The sequence below is a fragment of the Pongo abelii genome, chromosome X (genome assembly GCF_028885655.2).
Source record: "Pongo abelii isolate AG06213 chromosome X, NHGRI_mPonAbe1-v2.0_pri, whole genome shotgun sequence".
Lineage (NCBI taxonomy): Eukaryota > Metazoa > Chordata > Mammalia > Primates > Hominidae > Pongo > Pongo abelii.
Genome location: NC_072008.2, coordinates 48,567,051 through 48,583,160, shown reverse-complemented (window position 1 = coordinate 48,583,160; position 16,110 = coordinate 48,567,051). Strand labels below are relative to the sequence as shown.

Sequence of the window (16,110 nt, the reverse complement as noted above, 5' to 3'; positions counted from 1 at the left end):
CAGTGCACGCCTCTGCCTGATTTCCTCCACGTTCCCCAGATGACGATTTCATCTGTGTTTTCTCCCATATACTCCCAAACGGACCGTCCCAGACCTTGAACCCGAAAATCATTCAGAGAGCAAAGGCCAAGATGCCCAACCACCTGCTGCAGAATCCTGCTCCAGGACTGAAGTGTATAGTCTCTATCAAAATAAAAACTGGAGGCCAGGTGCGGTGGCTCACTCCTGTAATCACAGCACTTTAGGAGGCCAAGGTGGGAGGATTGCTTGAGCCCAGGAGTTGAAGGCTGCATTGAGCTATGATCATCCTCCTGCACTCCAGCCTGGACAGAGCAAGACCCCATCTCTAGAAGAAACAAATAAACAACTGGAAACATCCTCCTCTAGAATGGTGGTCAGGAACATCTGTCTGCCTTGCTCCCTGATGTCTCTCTGGCACCTAGAACAACGCTCAGCACGAGGACGCACTCATTAGGATTTTGTTGAATAAATGACTCCTTTGACACAGCAATTCCACTTCTAAGAATCTTTCCTAAAGAAATATTCACACATGTGCACAGAGCTGTGTGCACAATAATGAGAGGAGCAAACAACGGGAACGTTTGCAAAAGTTTATTAACTATCAGTAACTGATACAGGGGAATCGGATGAGGGGAGTACATGCTGAACAGGAAACGGAATGAGGGGGGCTTGACCAGGACGCATGGCAATGGAGAAAAGCAAATGGGAGATGCTTACTGGTACTTGGGGTGTGTGTGTGTGTGTGTGTGTGTGTGTGTGTGTGTGGTGTGGTGTGTGTGTAAATGCAGAGGAGAAAATCGGAAATTAAACACTGAAATCTGCCCTCAGTCATCACATCTGGGGAGAGAGGAGGGTAATGCTGTTCTATGCAGAGATACCTGACAATACTTGTTTTCTGAGGTAGGTGCATGGATACACAAACCGAAACATGCATTAAGCATGTCTTGCTCATCAATGAAAACGCTAATATCTAACAGAATGGCACACTGTAAGAAAACACAACGGAAACACTAATATCGAACTTTTGGCACACTAAGAAAAATGATGCTCAACTTTTCACTGTTGTCAACACTTGCTTTCACTTGTTATACACCTGATGACGAGGGGTCTGCATCCATGCCCATGTTCGTGAAAGGTCACCATGTTCTGCTTCTCATCATGGGCGTGTGTCATATCCCTGAGGCTGAGGTGAGAAGAGAGAAGGAAAGTAAGTGACAGCGAGTTCCCACTGCCTGATAACTCACTCTCAACTCCTCCTGACCTGCAGATCCTGCACACTCTGATTCTGCCCTACCCCAGGACCTGCACACGCCTTCCACGATTCCTCAGAATGAACCATCTCCTTATGCCACAGTGACTTCCTCGCCTGGTTTATCCGTTCCTAGGCTAGAGGAAGGTGTGGCCCACATATCAGGGCTGACCTGGGGTTTGGGAGCCCACAGCATCCTGGGTAGGGAGGATCCCTGGATATACAGGGTAGGGAGTAGAAAGAGCATGGGAAGGCTGGGCGCAGTGGCTCACGCCTGTAAACCCAGCAATTTGGGAGGCCAAGGCGTGCGGATCCCGATGTCAGGAGTTCAAGAACAGCCTAACTAACATGGTGAAACCCCGTCTCTACTAAAAACACAAAAATTTGCCAGGTGCGGTGGTGCACACCTGTAATCCCAGCTACTCAGGAGGCTGAGGCAGGAGGGAGGCAGCGGTTGCAGTGAGCCGAGATCACGCCGCTACACTGCAGCCTAGGTGACAGAGCAAGACTCACTTTCAAAACAAAAGAAAAAGAAAGAAAGAGAGAGACAGAGAAAGAAAGAAAAAGAAAGAAAGAAAGGAAGGAAGGAAGGAAAGGAAGGAATGAAGGAAGGAAGGAAAGGAAAGGAAGGAAGGAAGGAAGGAAGAAAGAAAGAGCGAGCAGGCATGGGAAATCTCTTCATTCAGTGTCAATGGGGTACCCTAGAAAATTATGAGAAGGGAATGATTTGGGGAATAAGTGACAAGATGGGATACCAGTACCATAACAGAATAGCACATCTGCAGGGATGTGGGGGGTGAGCCGAAGGTTCACTTACGGAGTTCCTCGTCATCTTCCTCAGAGTCGCTGATCTCTTCATAAATCACCAGCTGCTTTCTCTCACGCAGTCTGTGGGTCCAGGCATGTTTCCCCCTTTTGGGTCCTATGATGGAGAAGAGTTGGAAGATGAGGGTTGGGTAGGACGGAGAGTGTTAGGCTCTGTTTTCTCAAAAAAAAAAAAAAAAAAGGAGATGCCTCCCCACCACCAAGTGCCCATGGGCCTTCTTCATCCAGTTTTTCACATTCTCTGGCTTAGAGTCTGAAACCTTAGACCCACATCAATACAGGCCAAATGCCAATGAAAGTTTTAGCTTCTGGCTCCTTCTGTTGTGAGGTTTAGATTCCCAACCTCTTCACTTACGGGAACATTCACCCATACCTCCTTTCATGCTGCACGTGTTTGTTAAGGGCACACAGGCATACCTTGTTTTATTGCACCTCATTTTCATAGTGCTTCAAAGATACCGCAATATGTTTTTGGAAACTCTCACTAATTTTACACTTTTTGATTACTATTATATCTGTTATGGTGATCTGTGATCAATGAGCTTTGAGGTTATTATTGTGATTATTTTTGTTTTTTTTAGTCTTTTAAAAGAATTTTTGTTTTTTATTTTTGTGGGTACACAGTAGGTGTATATTCTTATGGGGTACGTGAGATGCTTTGATACAGGCGTGCAAATGCGTAATAATCACATCATGGAAAATAGGGTATCCATCCCCTCAAACACTTATCCTTGTGTTACAAACAATCCATTTACACTCTTTTAGTTTTTTAAATATACAATTAAGTTATTATTGACAATAATCACCCTGTTGTGTGTAACTGTTTTGGGGGTAACAGGAACTGCACCCACAGGAGATGACAAATTTAATCGATCAATGTTGTGTGTGTTCTGACTGCTCCACCGATGAGCTGTTCCCCATCTCGCCTCCTTTTCTTGAGCCTCCCTATTTCCTGAGACACAGCACACTGAAATTAGGACAATGAACAACCCTATAATGGCCGCTAAGTGTTGAAATGAAAGGAAGAGTCACATGTCTCTCACTTTAAATCAGAAGCTAGAAATGGCTAAGCTTAGTGAGGAAGCATGCTGAAAGCCAAGACAGGCTGAAAGCTCGGACTCTTGCACCAAACAGCCAAGTTGTGTATGCAAAGGAAAAGTTCATGAAGGAAATAATAGTATATAATGCAAAAGAAAAGTTATTGAAGGAAATAATAATACTAATACTCCAGTGAACACACGAATAAGAAAGCAAAACAGCCTTACTGCTCAAATAGAGGAAGTTTGAGTGGTCAGGATATTTGACGAAACCAGCCACAACATTCCCTTAAGCCAAAGTCTAATTCAGAGCAAGACCCAAACTCTCTTCCAGTCCATGAGAGCTGAGAGAGGTGAAGAAGCTGCAGAAGAAACGTGTGAAGCTAGCAGAGGTTGGTTCATGAGGTTTAAGGAAAGAAGCCATTTCCATAACATAAAAGTGCAAGGTGAAGCAGCAAACCCTGATGGAGAAGCTGCAGCCAAGATATCCGGAAGATCTAGCTAAGATCACTGATGAAGGTGGCTACACGAAACAACAGATTTTCAATATAGATTAAATAGCCTTCTATTGGAAGCAGATGCCATCTAAAACTTTCATAGCTAGAGAGGATTGACTCCAACTTTGAAAGAAGTTCTACTGTGGGTAAAATGCTTTCCAATAGCACCACATACTACAGAGAAGTCTTTCATGAAAGGGAGAGCTAATCGATGTGGCAAATTTCATTGTTGTCATCTTTTAGGAAACTGCCAAAGCCACTCCACCTTTCAGCAACCACCACCTTGATCAGCCAGCAGCCATCAACACCGAGGCAAGACCCTCCACTAGCAAAAAGACTGTGATTCACTGAAAGCTCAGAAGATTGTTAGCATTTTTAACAATGAATTATCTTAAAATTAAGGTATTTATATTTTTAGACATAACGCTATTGCACACTTAGTACACTACAGTGTAGTGTAAACATAACGCTTTTTTTTTTTTTTTTTTTTGAGATAGAGTCTCGCTCTTTCCCTCAGGCTGGACTGCAGTGGCGCTATCTCAGCTCACTGCAAGCTCCGCCTCCCGGGTTCACGCCATGCTCCTGCCTCAGCCTCCTGAGTAGCTGGGATTACAGGCATCCGCCACTGTGCCTGGCTAATTTTTTGTATTTTTAGTAGAGACGGGGTTTCACCATGTTAGCCAAGATGGTCTTGATCTCCTGACCTCGTGATCCACCCGCCTTGGCCTCCCTAAGTGCTGGGATTACAGGTGTGAGCCACTGCGCCCGGACAACATAATGTTTTTATGCACTGTGAAACCAAACAAAAAATTGTGTGTGACTCTCTTTATTGCAGTGGTCTGTAACCGAATCTGCAATATCTCTGAAATACACCTGTATTGGGTATCAGGCATTGAGCTGAGTAGGATATGATCCCAGGTTATCAAAGATATAATCGCTTGAGCACCTTTCATGTCATCAGGCCTTCTAGATTTAATTTAATGCCTCCAAACAATTTATGAACTATAATTCTTTATTTCCATCTTATGGACTAGGAATCTGGAGCTGAGAAAATTTGGAAGACTTGCCCTAAATCACGTGGTTTTTTATATGGATGACAACTCCAGTCTGTGTTTCTGGAAGTCACGTCTAGCATCTCATCTGGAGCTGGGCGAGCTCCTCAGCCCAGCCTGGACCCAGGCTTGTCTGGGATTCATGCCACACAACCAGTCCACACAGCTGAACATAGCCAGGGAAGCCAGAGGGTTGGTTCCCGAATTGCTTCCTCTTACCAGATGTCTTGTTAATCTTCTCAGAGGTACTTGGATTTCCTGGGGGGCACAGCTGTTTCCCATCGTTCTGTGGGCCAGATGCTTCTGGCACTCCCTTCGAATCATTTCCTTCCTCTGCTGACTTCTTGGGCATGATCTTTATAATGTGAAGGTCACAGATAAACAGAATCAGTGACATTTCTATAGTTCTTTAGAGCTTACAAAGCATCTTCACATGCATTATCTTAACCAATGTTCTCAACAATGCTGGGAGAGTCACACGCGCCTAAATTAGGAGAAACCTGGGAGGTTAGATGGGAAATGAATGGCCTAAGTGAATGGGGTTTCCAGGGCTAGAATGCTTATGTTCACACTTCTTTTAAGACTGGCATTCTTGCAAACAGCAAAAATCTCCATGTAATTGAGAGTTTGGTATACAGGAGACTTGGAGAAAAATAGCATTCTAAGAATTCACAAGGTCTACAAAAGGAAGAGCTTCTATAAAGTACAAGGGGTCCCACATAAGCTTGTAGACACCTCCTGGGACAGTAAATGTAAAAACATAGGGAGGCAACAAAACACTGCTGGGAAAGATGGTGTGGGGAGATGAATACAGGGAAGGGAGAGGGAAAGAAATGCTTTGTTGAAATTAATCTAGGCGGCAAAGAAAGCAGTACCAGATCTGGCATACCACCCTACCAAGGCACCAACATTGAATGTGGAATTAAGTGAGGTGGTACCCATACTAATTCTGGTTGCATTGGGATGTGTCAACTGACCAACAATCTTAAGCTACCTTTTTCTTTTTCTTTTTTTTTTTTTTTTTTTTTTTGAGACACAGTCTTGCTCTCTTGCCAGGCTGGAGTGCACCGGCGCCATCTTGGCTCACTGCAACATCCAACTCCTGCGTTCAAGTGATTCTCCTTCCTCAGCCTCCAGAGCAGCTGGGACTACAGGCAGGTGCTACCACGCCCCGCTAAGTTTTGTATTTTTAGTAGAGACGAGGTTTCACCATGTTGGGCAGGATGGTCTCGATCTCTTGACCTCGTGATCTGCCCACCTCGGCCTCCCACATTGCTGGGATTATAGTCACGAGCCACCGCGCCCAGCTCTTAAGCTACGTTTTATTCAGCTTCCTCACTTCTGAAATCGTGAAAGATACATGTAAAATAGGCTAAGGGAAAGTCCTCTCTGAGCTTATAAACACTGTTTATGTGGTAATAATAACAATTAATACTTTTCATGATCCTTCTTTGAATTCGGTCTCCACACTGGCAACCCAACTCCCAGATTCCTTTACCCTCTAAACCAGAGTTGAATCTACAGTTGTGGGGTGACTCATTCAGGGGCCTCTAAGGGATCCCATGGGCTGGGACTGGGGCTTCCCGGATGCCCCAGATGCAGACAGGCTCACAGTAGGGAGGGGCCAACAGTCAAAGCGATTCCTAAGCCATGTGAGTGGCCCCGGTAACAGAGCAGAGGCCAGCTGGTCCTTCCTGTTGGGAGAGTTGGTGTCTCAATGGAAGCACCAGCAGGCTCTATGGGGTGAAGCCCTAGTGAGCAACATCTGAACTTCATAAACAAATGCAAACTTGAATGAGCTTTAAATGGCTCGGAGCTCTGGATTAGACTACCACTGCCACTGCACCTCAGGAAAATTCTTTAACATCTCTGTACCACCAAAGCCTCATTTTATTATTATGTTGCTGAAAATTATGGTCTATAACATGAACTATGATTCTTTACTTCCATTTCATGGACAAGGAATCTGGAGCTCAGAGAACTTAGAAGATTTGTGCCAAGTCACATGGCTTTTATATGGATGACAACCGAAGTGTGTGACTCGTTATTATTTGGAGATAATAATAGAAACAATGTCATAGAGGTCTTCTTAAGGATTAAATACAGTAATCCATGTGAACTGCTTAAAATAGTGTCTGGCATCACTATGAAAACAAAAGAAGTCTTATCGATCACAACTTTTAATATTATCAAGCCATCAGTGCTACATCAGGTTTTGTGATAGACACGGGGAAAAGGAGGCAATCAGGGCATTTTTTATATTCTCCCACTCTTACCAGTGTTCGTATCTGTGGAGGGACAAAGGTTCTCTGGTCCTTTAGATTTGAGAGATACTCACCTTTGGCAAGATTCTCTGGAGCCTGCCGAAAGTCATCTGAGGACGTTCAACTGAAAGAGAATACATCAGAATTTTTCTTTTTGGTAAAGATTTCCAAACTCTAGAGAGACTTCTGTAGCATCAGTCTATTCTGCAACAGAGGGTTATGAGTCCACTCATTGTTGAGGAGTTATTTCAGATTTGCTTCTGAATTATGTTTTGTCATGGTTGGTGCATTTATCTGTGGCATCCATTCAGAATTTTCCATCTCATGGTTTATCACATGGGGACTAAACCCCATCACAGTCTCATCTTATTCCATTACATATCTTTCACTTTTTTCCAAATAATTAAATTGATTGGTTGGGAATCTGAACTGTATCCACTCAAGATGTATGATAACTAAAAATCATTGCACACTTAAAATGGGTGAATCTTACGGTATGTGAATTAAGCTGTTAAATGTGTGATGAACCATAGATGATTTAGTCCAGTGGCTCTGAAATATTTTCAGTATAAAGACACTCCTTTAATGTCAAAATCTTGGCAGATACTCAAGCACTGGATTTTCAGATCTCTTATAGTGATTGTGGGAGATGGTAGAACCTGGCCTGTTTAGATGGGTAGTAACAGGTCTATTGGAGACGGTTTGGACATTCTGACCTTGTCTTATAATTGTGTTGTCAGAGCAGAAGAGCAAGTAAACACATATGTCCCCTTTATATTCCTGAACTGTACAAAGATCTCCATGCAAGAACTTGTCTTTTTTCACCCTGTGTTATCTCTGCTCTCTGACAAGTGGGAAAGCTCTCTGTGTGTTAGATGAGGGATCATTCATTCAAACTCACTTTCAAGCTCATCACGGAGAATCGAGGTTGTTTGGAAATGAGAAGACTATTTGGTTTTGATAAAATACAGAGAAACAGTGATCTTTATTACATAATGTGTTCATCACCCTCACTCCTAAGATACCTGTCCAATACCTACGTACTGTTAATGAAACAAACTCTGGAAGTTTTTGGCGGATCTACAGTTTTAACGTTTCCTTTCTGTTTTTTTTTTTTTTTTTTTCACTTGTAACATTTTCTTAACAGTCCTTTGATTCATTAACAGTGCTTAGGAAGAACAACATGTCCTTTAAAAAGGAAATATTTCAAACACACAGAAAAGTATGGGGAATAATATTGAGTCCAGTCGGATCTCAACATTACCCCACAGCTATGTTAGGTCTGATTTATTTATTCAGTATATTAGAAATAGTACAAACAGGCCAGGCATGGTAGCTCACACTTATAATCCCAGCACTTTGGGAGGCTGAGGTGGGTGGATCACCTGAGGTCAGGAAGTTTGAGACCAGCCTGGCCAACATGGTGAAACCCCGTCTCTACCATAAATTTAAAAATGAGCTGGGTGTGGAGGCACGTGCCTGTAACCCCAGCTATTCGGGAGGCTGAGGCAGGAGAATCACTTGAACCCAGGAGGTGAAAGTTGGAGTGAGCTGAGATTGCCTATTGCACTCCAGCCTGGTCAAGAAGAGTGAAACTCCATCACAAAAACAAAAACAAACAAAACACACTATCGACAAGTCACAGCTGAAGCTGTGTGTGCAGCACTCAGCAATCCCTGCCCTCCCTCCCTCCCCCACTTACAGCCAGTCACCTTAATTTGATGGCTTTTTATTCACATTCATGTTTGTATACATTTACCATTTACTTATTATCCATAAAAATATATATATTCTTCTTTTGCATGTTTTAAAATTTTATATGAATGGCCTCTGTAGTTAACTTTCTGTATGCAACTTTTTTTTCCCTCAGCCCTGGTGTGTAGGAGGGAACAAATGCCTGAGGATCTTTCCCAGGTAGCTGAGCTGAAAAGCAGTTGGGCTTGAGGACACCCTATCCAGCCCCTTCCCATCTACTCACCCTGATTCCCGCAGTTACAGTCATTATCAAAATCACTCCCCTGGAAGTCTGTGGCCCGTTTATTACGCATGAAAGGTGAGAGGGTGGCCTTGAAACCTAGAAAGAAGCAAAATGTTTATTCCTTAAGAGACAAGCTTGGACCTGGTATGTTGGCTCATGTCTGTAGTACTTTCTGCAGCCTAAGAAGTAGCCACAGCAGGAAAAGGGATGCTCATGTGTCCCCAGACTTGTCTGTACCTAGAACTTTCTGTTACCTAGTTTAGTCATGGCCTCATAGTTTCTCTTCATATACACATAGATGATTTTCTCCGAGGATTTCATCTTTTCCCACTCTTCCTTAGAGAAGTATTTGTCAGCATCATTGAAGGCCTACAAAAAAAAAAAAAAAAAAAAAGGAATTCTGGCAGTACGCAGTACTCAGCTAGGCATGTCTGCCATTCAGCTGGAGCCGCTTCCTGTGTGCTGGATCTGGGAAGTGGGGATGATAATCAGTCCTGGTTGATGCCATGGCTAACTGACAGAACACGAGGGACCTTCCCTAGCTTCTCCCCTGCCACACAGTAGGGCTTTAATGATGCTGGCTGGCTCTCTTCCCACCTTCCAGAATGGACTGAGAGTCACCAAATGTAGTGCACGGTCACAGACTTGTCTCCAGGGATGCTAGGTGATGACAGAGCGAGGGTGGGTGGCTCCCAAGGGTCCAGATCTCCCCCGAGACCCTGCTCCTTGTCCCCAGTACCTCTGTCCTCCCCTCCTCAGAAACCTGGTCACCCCACACTGTCCCCTGGGCCACTACTGTACCCCCTCCAGGTCACCTCATGTTTTGTATCTTCTCTGGTATTTGAGCATCAACCCTAGGTCTCCTTGCAAAGGCGTCGTCTCCATTCATGGCACCGGGAGCAGTCTGACCTGTAAGAGAAACTGCCTGAGACTTTCCAGGCTCAGGACCTTTGGTCCTGTGGCGGGAGAAATCTGTGAAGGCTGGCCACACTCAGTCACCTGGAATCAGGTGCTGCATTTCTCCATCCGGGGCTTATCTGTCCCTGAGTAAGGACATGGGGAGAAATCAGATGAAAACAGGGAACCAGGGGTCTCTGGGAGAAGTATAGATTGGGGATGACAGGTTTCCTATGGGCAAAGCAGTCTTGAGTCTTTGGGAGGGGGTTGGCTAATGTTGTTAGTAGTTTCCCTGGGGCCAGGCTTACCCTGAAAGATGTAAAGACCCTTGTTTGGGGAGGCAGGGACCTGACTGTGTAATTTTATTGAGTTGGGGCGTTCTGACACCCCCACTCAATAAATAAAGGAAGGGAAGTGAGTCCCAGAGATAACATGGTCTCTCTGGTAATGGATCTGATCAGGCAGAGGGATGGGGGGTTCTGTTCTGTCGAAGAGAAATGAGCATCGCTAATATGAATGAATTTAGAGGCTATTACTGGGTTATTTGTAAATTATTAGAAGGAAGAGAGCTAGAATTTCTGAGCCTACAAGAGCCCACCAACACTTAGACAGAATGTGGGGGCGTTTCAAGATGCAGCATTCAGCCAGGGGCAGTGACTCACGCCTGTAATCCCAGCACTTTGGGAGGCCGAGGCGTGCAGATCACTTGAGCCCAGGAGGTCGAGATCAGGTTGGGAAACATAGCAAAACCCCCGTGTCTACAAAAAAATACAAAAAATTAGCCTGGGGTGGTGGCGCAGGCCTGTACCATCCCAGCACTTTGGGAGGCCAAGGTGCGCAGATTGCTTGAGCCTAGGAGCTTGAGACCAGCCTGGCCAACATAGCGAAACCATCTCTACTAAAAAAAAAAGAAAGAAAAAAAAAAGAAACACCTTAGCAGAAGCGGGGTGGTGTGTGCCTGTAGTCTCAAGGCCTAGATGAGAGGATCACTTGAGCCCAGGAGGAAAGATTTGAGTGAGCTTTTTTTTTTTTTTTTTTTTTTTTGATACAGAGTCTTGCTCTGTTGCCCAGGCTGGGGTGCAGTGGCGTGATCTTGGGTCACTGCAACCTCTGCCTCGTGGGTTCAAGCAATCCACCAGCTGTGGCCTCCAAAAGTGCAGGGATTACAAGCGTGAGCCACTGTGCCCAGCCCAAATTTCTTAAGTTACTACAGAGTTCCCAGGAAAAATCCCATACCTGAAAAAGTTAGAAACTGACAGGAAGGATTTGAGATGGCGACCTGCCTCACATACACTCCTTATTAAAACTAGATAACAAATGCACCGCGGAAGAGGGGAGGGGTAGGAAGAATGGAAAAAGAAAATCAGTGCATGCTTACTCTGATTTTGGAAGAATCAAAAGAGAAAATCAGACCTTGCGTACTCTGCGGAAGAATCAAAAGAGAGAGAAAGGTGGAGCATGCGTACTCTGAACTTAAAGTAGCCAATCCCGGGGGATGCTTTAGGCGGGAAAATCAGAGTCTCCGCCCTCAGTTTGAGAAGGTTCTGTCCCTAGAGGCTGGACTGATAGACGCCACATCAGCTTCGCTTATCCCGCCTACTGTTCTGACTTCTGATTGGCCAGATGCACTTCACTAACTGCCCTGATTGGTCCATCATCCTTGGGCAGTGACACTGCACAATACTGTCTCCTCCTCCAGCAACACTTTGTTGCCACTGCGACAGAGTCAGGAGATTTTGATCTCTCCAAAGACTGCCCCTGGATCTTGTGTTAAACATCTGGGTCCTAGTCTGAAGAGCGAGAAGAAAAAAATAGTCGGATCTGTGATTTTTCTACTTGAAAGACACAATGTTTTCCAAACTAGCACATTTGCAGAGGTTTGCTGTACTTAGTCATGGCGTTCATTCTTCAGTGGCTTCTATATCTGTTGCAACTGAAAAAACAGTCCAAGGCCCTCCAACCTCTGCTTACATTTTTGAAAGGGAATCTAAGTGTGGTGTGCACAATTACCATCCTTTACCTGTAGCCCTGGAGAGACGAAAATGTATTTATTTATGGTATGTGATTGTGGTATTGGTTACATCCACCTTGGCCAATCTTCCCGCCTCGGTCTCGCCACTACAGGTGGAAACCACCCCACCCCTACTAATATTTTTTGGTTTTTGATTTTTTAATAGAGACGGTTTTGCTATGTTGGTCAGGCTGGTCTCGACGTCCTGGGCTCAAGGGATCCTCCTGCCTCGGCCTTAGGACTAGAGGCATGCACCACCCTGCCCACGATTTTTTTAATTTTTTTTTATTTTTTAGTAAAAGCTATGTTTCGCTATGTTAACCAGGCTGGCCTCAACCTCCTGGGGTCAAGGGATCCTTCCGCCAAGGCCTCAGGACTACAGGTATGTGCCACCTGGCCCATGCTTTATTTATTTGTTTGTTTGTTTGTTTGTTTGTTTAATTTTTAGTAGAAACCGGATTTTGCTATGTTGCCCAGGCTGGTCTCGATCTCCTAGACTCAAGTGATGTTTTTACCTCGGCCTCAGGTCTACAGGCGTGTGCCATTCTGCCCTGCTCATTTTTATTTTATTTATTTTTTTTATTTTCATTTTTTTTTAGGAGAGGCAGGCTTTCGCTATGTTGATCAGGCTGGTATCAACCTCCTGGGCTCAAGCAATCCTCCCACTTTGGCCTGGGACCTGCAGGGTTGAGCCACCCCACCCACGCTATTTTTTTGTTGTTCTTGTTAGTAGAAATGGGGTTTCCCTATGTTGGCCAGGCTGGCCTCGACCTCCTGGACTCAAGCAATCCTCCCCCATCGGCCTCGGGACTACAGGCTCACACCACCCCGCCCCCACTAATATTTTTAATTTTTCTAGTAGAGACTGTTTTGCTATCTTATCCAGGCTGTTCTCTACCACCTGGGCTCAAGCGATCCTCCCGCCTCGGCCTTGGGTCTACAGGCATGCACCACCCTGCCTTTTGCTGTTTTTTCCAGGCTGGTCCTGACCTCCTGGGCTCACTCAATGATTTGAACCCAGGAATCAGAGGTTGCATTGAGCTGAGATCACACCACTGCACCCCAGCCTGGGAGACAGAGCAACACTGCCAAATAAATAAATACAGGAAAGAAAGGAAAGGAAAAAGGAAAGGAAAGGAAAAAGGAAAGGAAAGGAAAGGACGACCAGCTGAATCTCCATAAGAACAGTAAGCTTTGTGGTATTTTAACTTATCCTCGTCCCATCTCGTGCTCCCAGCTTGGTTCTGTTCATTGCTGATGAAATACAGATAGGACTGGCCAGAACTGGTAGATGGCTGGCTGTTGATCATGAAAATGTCAGACCTGATATAGACCTCCTTGGAAAGGCCCTTTCTGGGGGCTGACACGCTTATGTCTGCAGTGCTGTGGGACGATGACATAATGCTGACCATTAAGCCAGGAGAACGTGGGTCCACATACGGTGGCAATCCACTAGGCTGCTGAGTGGCCACCGCAGCCCTTGAGGTTTTAGAAGAAGAAAACCTTGCTGAAAATGCAAGGTTTTTATCTCAAGGATATTATCTTGAGAAATGAACCCATGAAGCTACCTTCTGATGCTGTGACGGCATGCCGTAAGAGGAAAATGATTATTTTATGTATTCATTTATTTATTTTTTTGAGTCAGAGGTTCACTCTGGTTGCCCAGGCTGCAGTGCAATGCCACGATCTTGGCTCACTGCAACCTCTGCCTCCTGGGTTCAAGCCATTCTCCTGCCTCAGCCTCCTGAATAGCTGGGATTACAGGCACGTGCCCCTATTCCCAGCCAATTTTTGAATTTTTAGTAGAGATGGGGTTTCACCATGTTGGTCAGGCTGGTCTCGAACTCCAGAACTCAGGTGATGCACCTGCCTCGGCCTCTCAATATGTTGGGATTACAGGCATGATCCACTCTGCCCAGGAGGAAAAGAATTATTAAATGCTATTGTTATTAAAGAAACCAAAGATTGTGATGCTTGGAAGGTATGTCTACGACTTCGAGATTATGGGCTTCTGGCCAAGCCAACCCATGGTGACATCATCAGGTTTTGCCTCTGCTGGTGGTCAAGGAGGATGAGATTCGAGAGTCCAGTGAAATCAATAAGAAGATCATCTTGTCATTCTGAGGGTAACAGCTGTTTTCACTGGTCCCTGGGAGCCGGCTGGAGACAGGTGGTCCTGTAAAAGCTCTGCTCTTAATGCAGGCACATTCCACTCCCATGTGTCTTCAAAACCTTTTTCTGGAATATATGTGTTTTTCAGTTGATACAAAAATCTATGTTTTTTTCAGTTGATATATAATAGAACAACGTTTTTGAACCTGCCTTTTGCTTTGTAACATAAGTAAGAGAATGTAAAGGCATCTATATTCAGTGAAAGTATTTTGATGTGCAGAACATGGCCAGGTGCAGTGGTTCATGCTTGTAATCCCAGCATTTTGGAAGGGCGAGATGGGCAGATCACTTGAGGTCAGGAGTTTGAGACCAGCCTGGCCAACATGGAGAAACCCGGTCTCTACTAAAAATACAAAAATTAGCTAGGTGAGTTGGTGGGTGCCTGTAGTCCTAGCTACATTGGAGGCCAAGACAGGAGAATTACTTGAACCTGGGAGGCAGATGTTGCAGTGAGCCGAGATCATGCCACTTCACTCCAGCCTAGGTGACAGACTGAGAATCCCTCTTGGGAAAAAAAAAAAGAAAAACGAGGTACAGAACATTTCCATCACCACAATGCTATTCCTCGTGCTACTCATTTTTAGTAATACTCACTCTCCTCCCATCCACCACCCCTAACCCCTGGCAACCACTAATCTGTTTTTCATTTCCACAATTTTGTCTTTTCTACAATGCTGTACAAATGAAATCTTGTAGTATATAACGTTTTAGGGGCTTATTTCACTCAGCATAATTCCACGGAGATTCCTCCAAGATATTAATATTTGTATATCAATAGTTCATTGTTGTTGTTGTTGTTGTTGTTGTTGTTGAGACAGAGTCTCGCTCTGTCGCCCAGGCTGGAGTCCAGTGGCATGATCTCGGCTCACTGCAACCTCTGCCTCCCTGTTTCAAGTGATTTTCCTGCCTCAGCCTCCCAAGTAGCTGTGACTACAGGCGTGCGCCACCACACCCTGGTAATTTTTGTATTAGTCATAGAGATGGGGTTTCAACATATTGGCAAGTCTGGTTTCGAACTCCTGATGTCGTGATCCGCCTGCCTCGGCCTCCCAAAGTGCTGGGATTACCTATGGGAGCCACTGGGCCCAGTAAATAGTTCATTTTTATTACTGAGTAGTATTCCATGGGATGGATGTACCACAGTTCTGCCATTCACTTATTGTAGGACATATTGATTATTTCCAGCTTTTGGCTATTACAAGTAAAGCTGCTATGAACAATTATGTACAAGTTTCTGGATGGGCATACATTTTAATTTCTCTGAAGTGTAATTGTTGAATTGTATGGTCATTGCATGTTTAGTTTTATAAGAAACTACCAAACTGCTTTCCAGAGTGGCTGTAAGATTTTACCTTCCCAGCAGCACTAAATGAAGTGTCCAGTTTCTCTGCATCCTTGTCACCATGTGGTGTTGTTGCTATGTCTTTTATTTTAGCTATTGTAATAAGTGTGTAGTGATACCTCATCGTGGTCTTAATTTGCATCCAATAAAGCAAATGAGTGTTGAATATCTTTTCATGTGCTTATTTGCTTATTTCTTCTTCAGTGAAATGTATGTTCACATCTTTTCATGATTTTCTAATTGGATTATTTGTATTTTTTACCATTGAGGTTTATTATTATTATTATTATTATTTTTCTTGAGAAAGAGTCTCACTCTGTTACCAAGGCTGGTGTGCAGTGGAATGATCTTGGCTCACTCCAACCTCCACCTCCCAGGTTCCAGTGATTCTCATGCCTCAGCCTCCTGAGTAGCTGGGATTACAGGCAGGCATCATCATGCCTGTCTAATTTTTGTGTTTTCAGTAGAGATGTTTTTTTTGCCATGTTGCCCAGGCTGGTCTCGAACTCCTGGCCTCAAGGGATCTGCCCTCCGTCCACCTCAACCTTTCAATGTGCTGGGATTACAAGCCTGAGCCACCATGCTCAGCCTACCAGTGAGTTTTGAGAGTACTATACATATACATTATATATTCTGGATGTGAGTCCTTTCTTAGATATGTGGTTTGCAAACATTTCCCCTGGGTCATACCCTTTTTTTCATCATTTTAACAAGATTTCTTGTAGAGCAAAACTTTTAAATGGGATGAAATCCAATTTATTTGTT

The 16,110-nt window shown here is 44.4% G+C and overlaps 1 protein-coding gene and 1 pseudogene across 3 annotated transcripts; one reads left to right on the top strand and one right to left on the bottom strand.

Moving 5' to 3' along the window:
* Positions 1-637: 637 nt before the first annotated feature.
* LOC112130723 (protein SSX7-like) lies at positions 638-9,812 on the bottom strand. Of its 3 annotated transcripts, XM_054544207.1 has the most exons (8): positions 9,746-9,812; positions 9,443-9,585; positions 9,178-9,292; positions 8,924-9,019; positions 7,020-7,069; positions 4,901-5,036; positions 2,088-2,192; positions 638-1,204 (listed from the first exon to the last, which is right to left on the bottom strand). In XM_054544207.1, exons 1-8 carry the CDS (start codon positions 9,810-9,812, stop codon positions 1,191-1,193), a joined length of 726 nt encoding a protein of 241 aa, XP_054400182.1. In that variant the 3' UTR covers positions 638-1,190. The 3 variants fall into 3 exon arrangements, with proteins under 3 accessions (XP_054400182.1, XP_054400183.1, XP_054400184.1); XM_054544208.1 differs by lacking the exons at positions 638-1,204; positions 9,443-9,585 and adding an exon at positions 2,902-3,047 and having other exon boundaries at positions 2,133-2,192; positions 9,178-9,294; XM_054544209.1 differs by lacking the exons at positions 638-1,204; positions 4,901-5,036; positions 9,443-9,585 and having other exon boundaries at positions 2,133-2,192; positions 9,178-9,294.
* A 1,856-nt stretch (positions 9,813-11,668) lies between these two features.
* Positions 11,669-13,955, top strand: LOC100442274 (ornithine aminotransferase, mitochondrial-like; annotated as a pseudogene).
* The last annotated feature ends 2,155 nt before the right edge of the window (positions 13,956-16,110 follow it).

Coding starts and splice junctions, on each gene's coding strand:
- LOC112130723 (XM_054544207.1), bottom strand. CDS start 9,812: ATGAATGGAGACGACGCCTTTGCAAGGAGACCTAGGGTTGATGCTCAA. Junction 9,586..9,745: donor AATACCAGAGAAGATACAAA/ACATGAGGTGAC, acceptor CTGTCATCACCT/AGCATCCCTGGAGACAAGTC. Junction 2,193..4,900: donor GAAGATTAACAAGACATCTG/GTAAGAGGAAGC, acceptor TCTCCATCATAG/GACCCAAAAGGGGGAAACAT.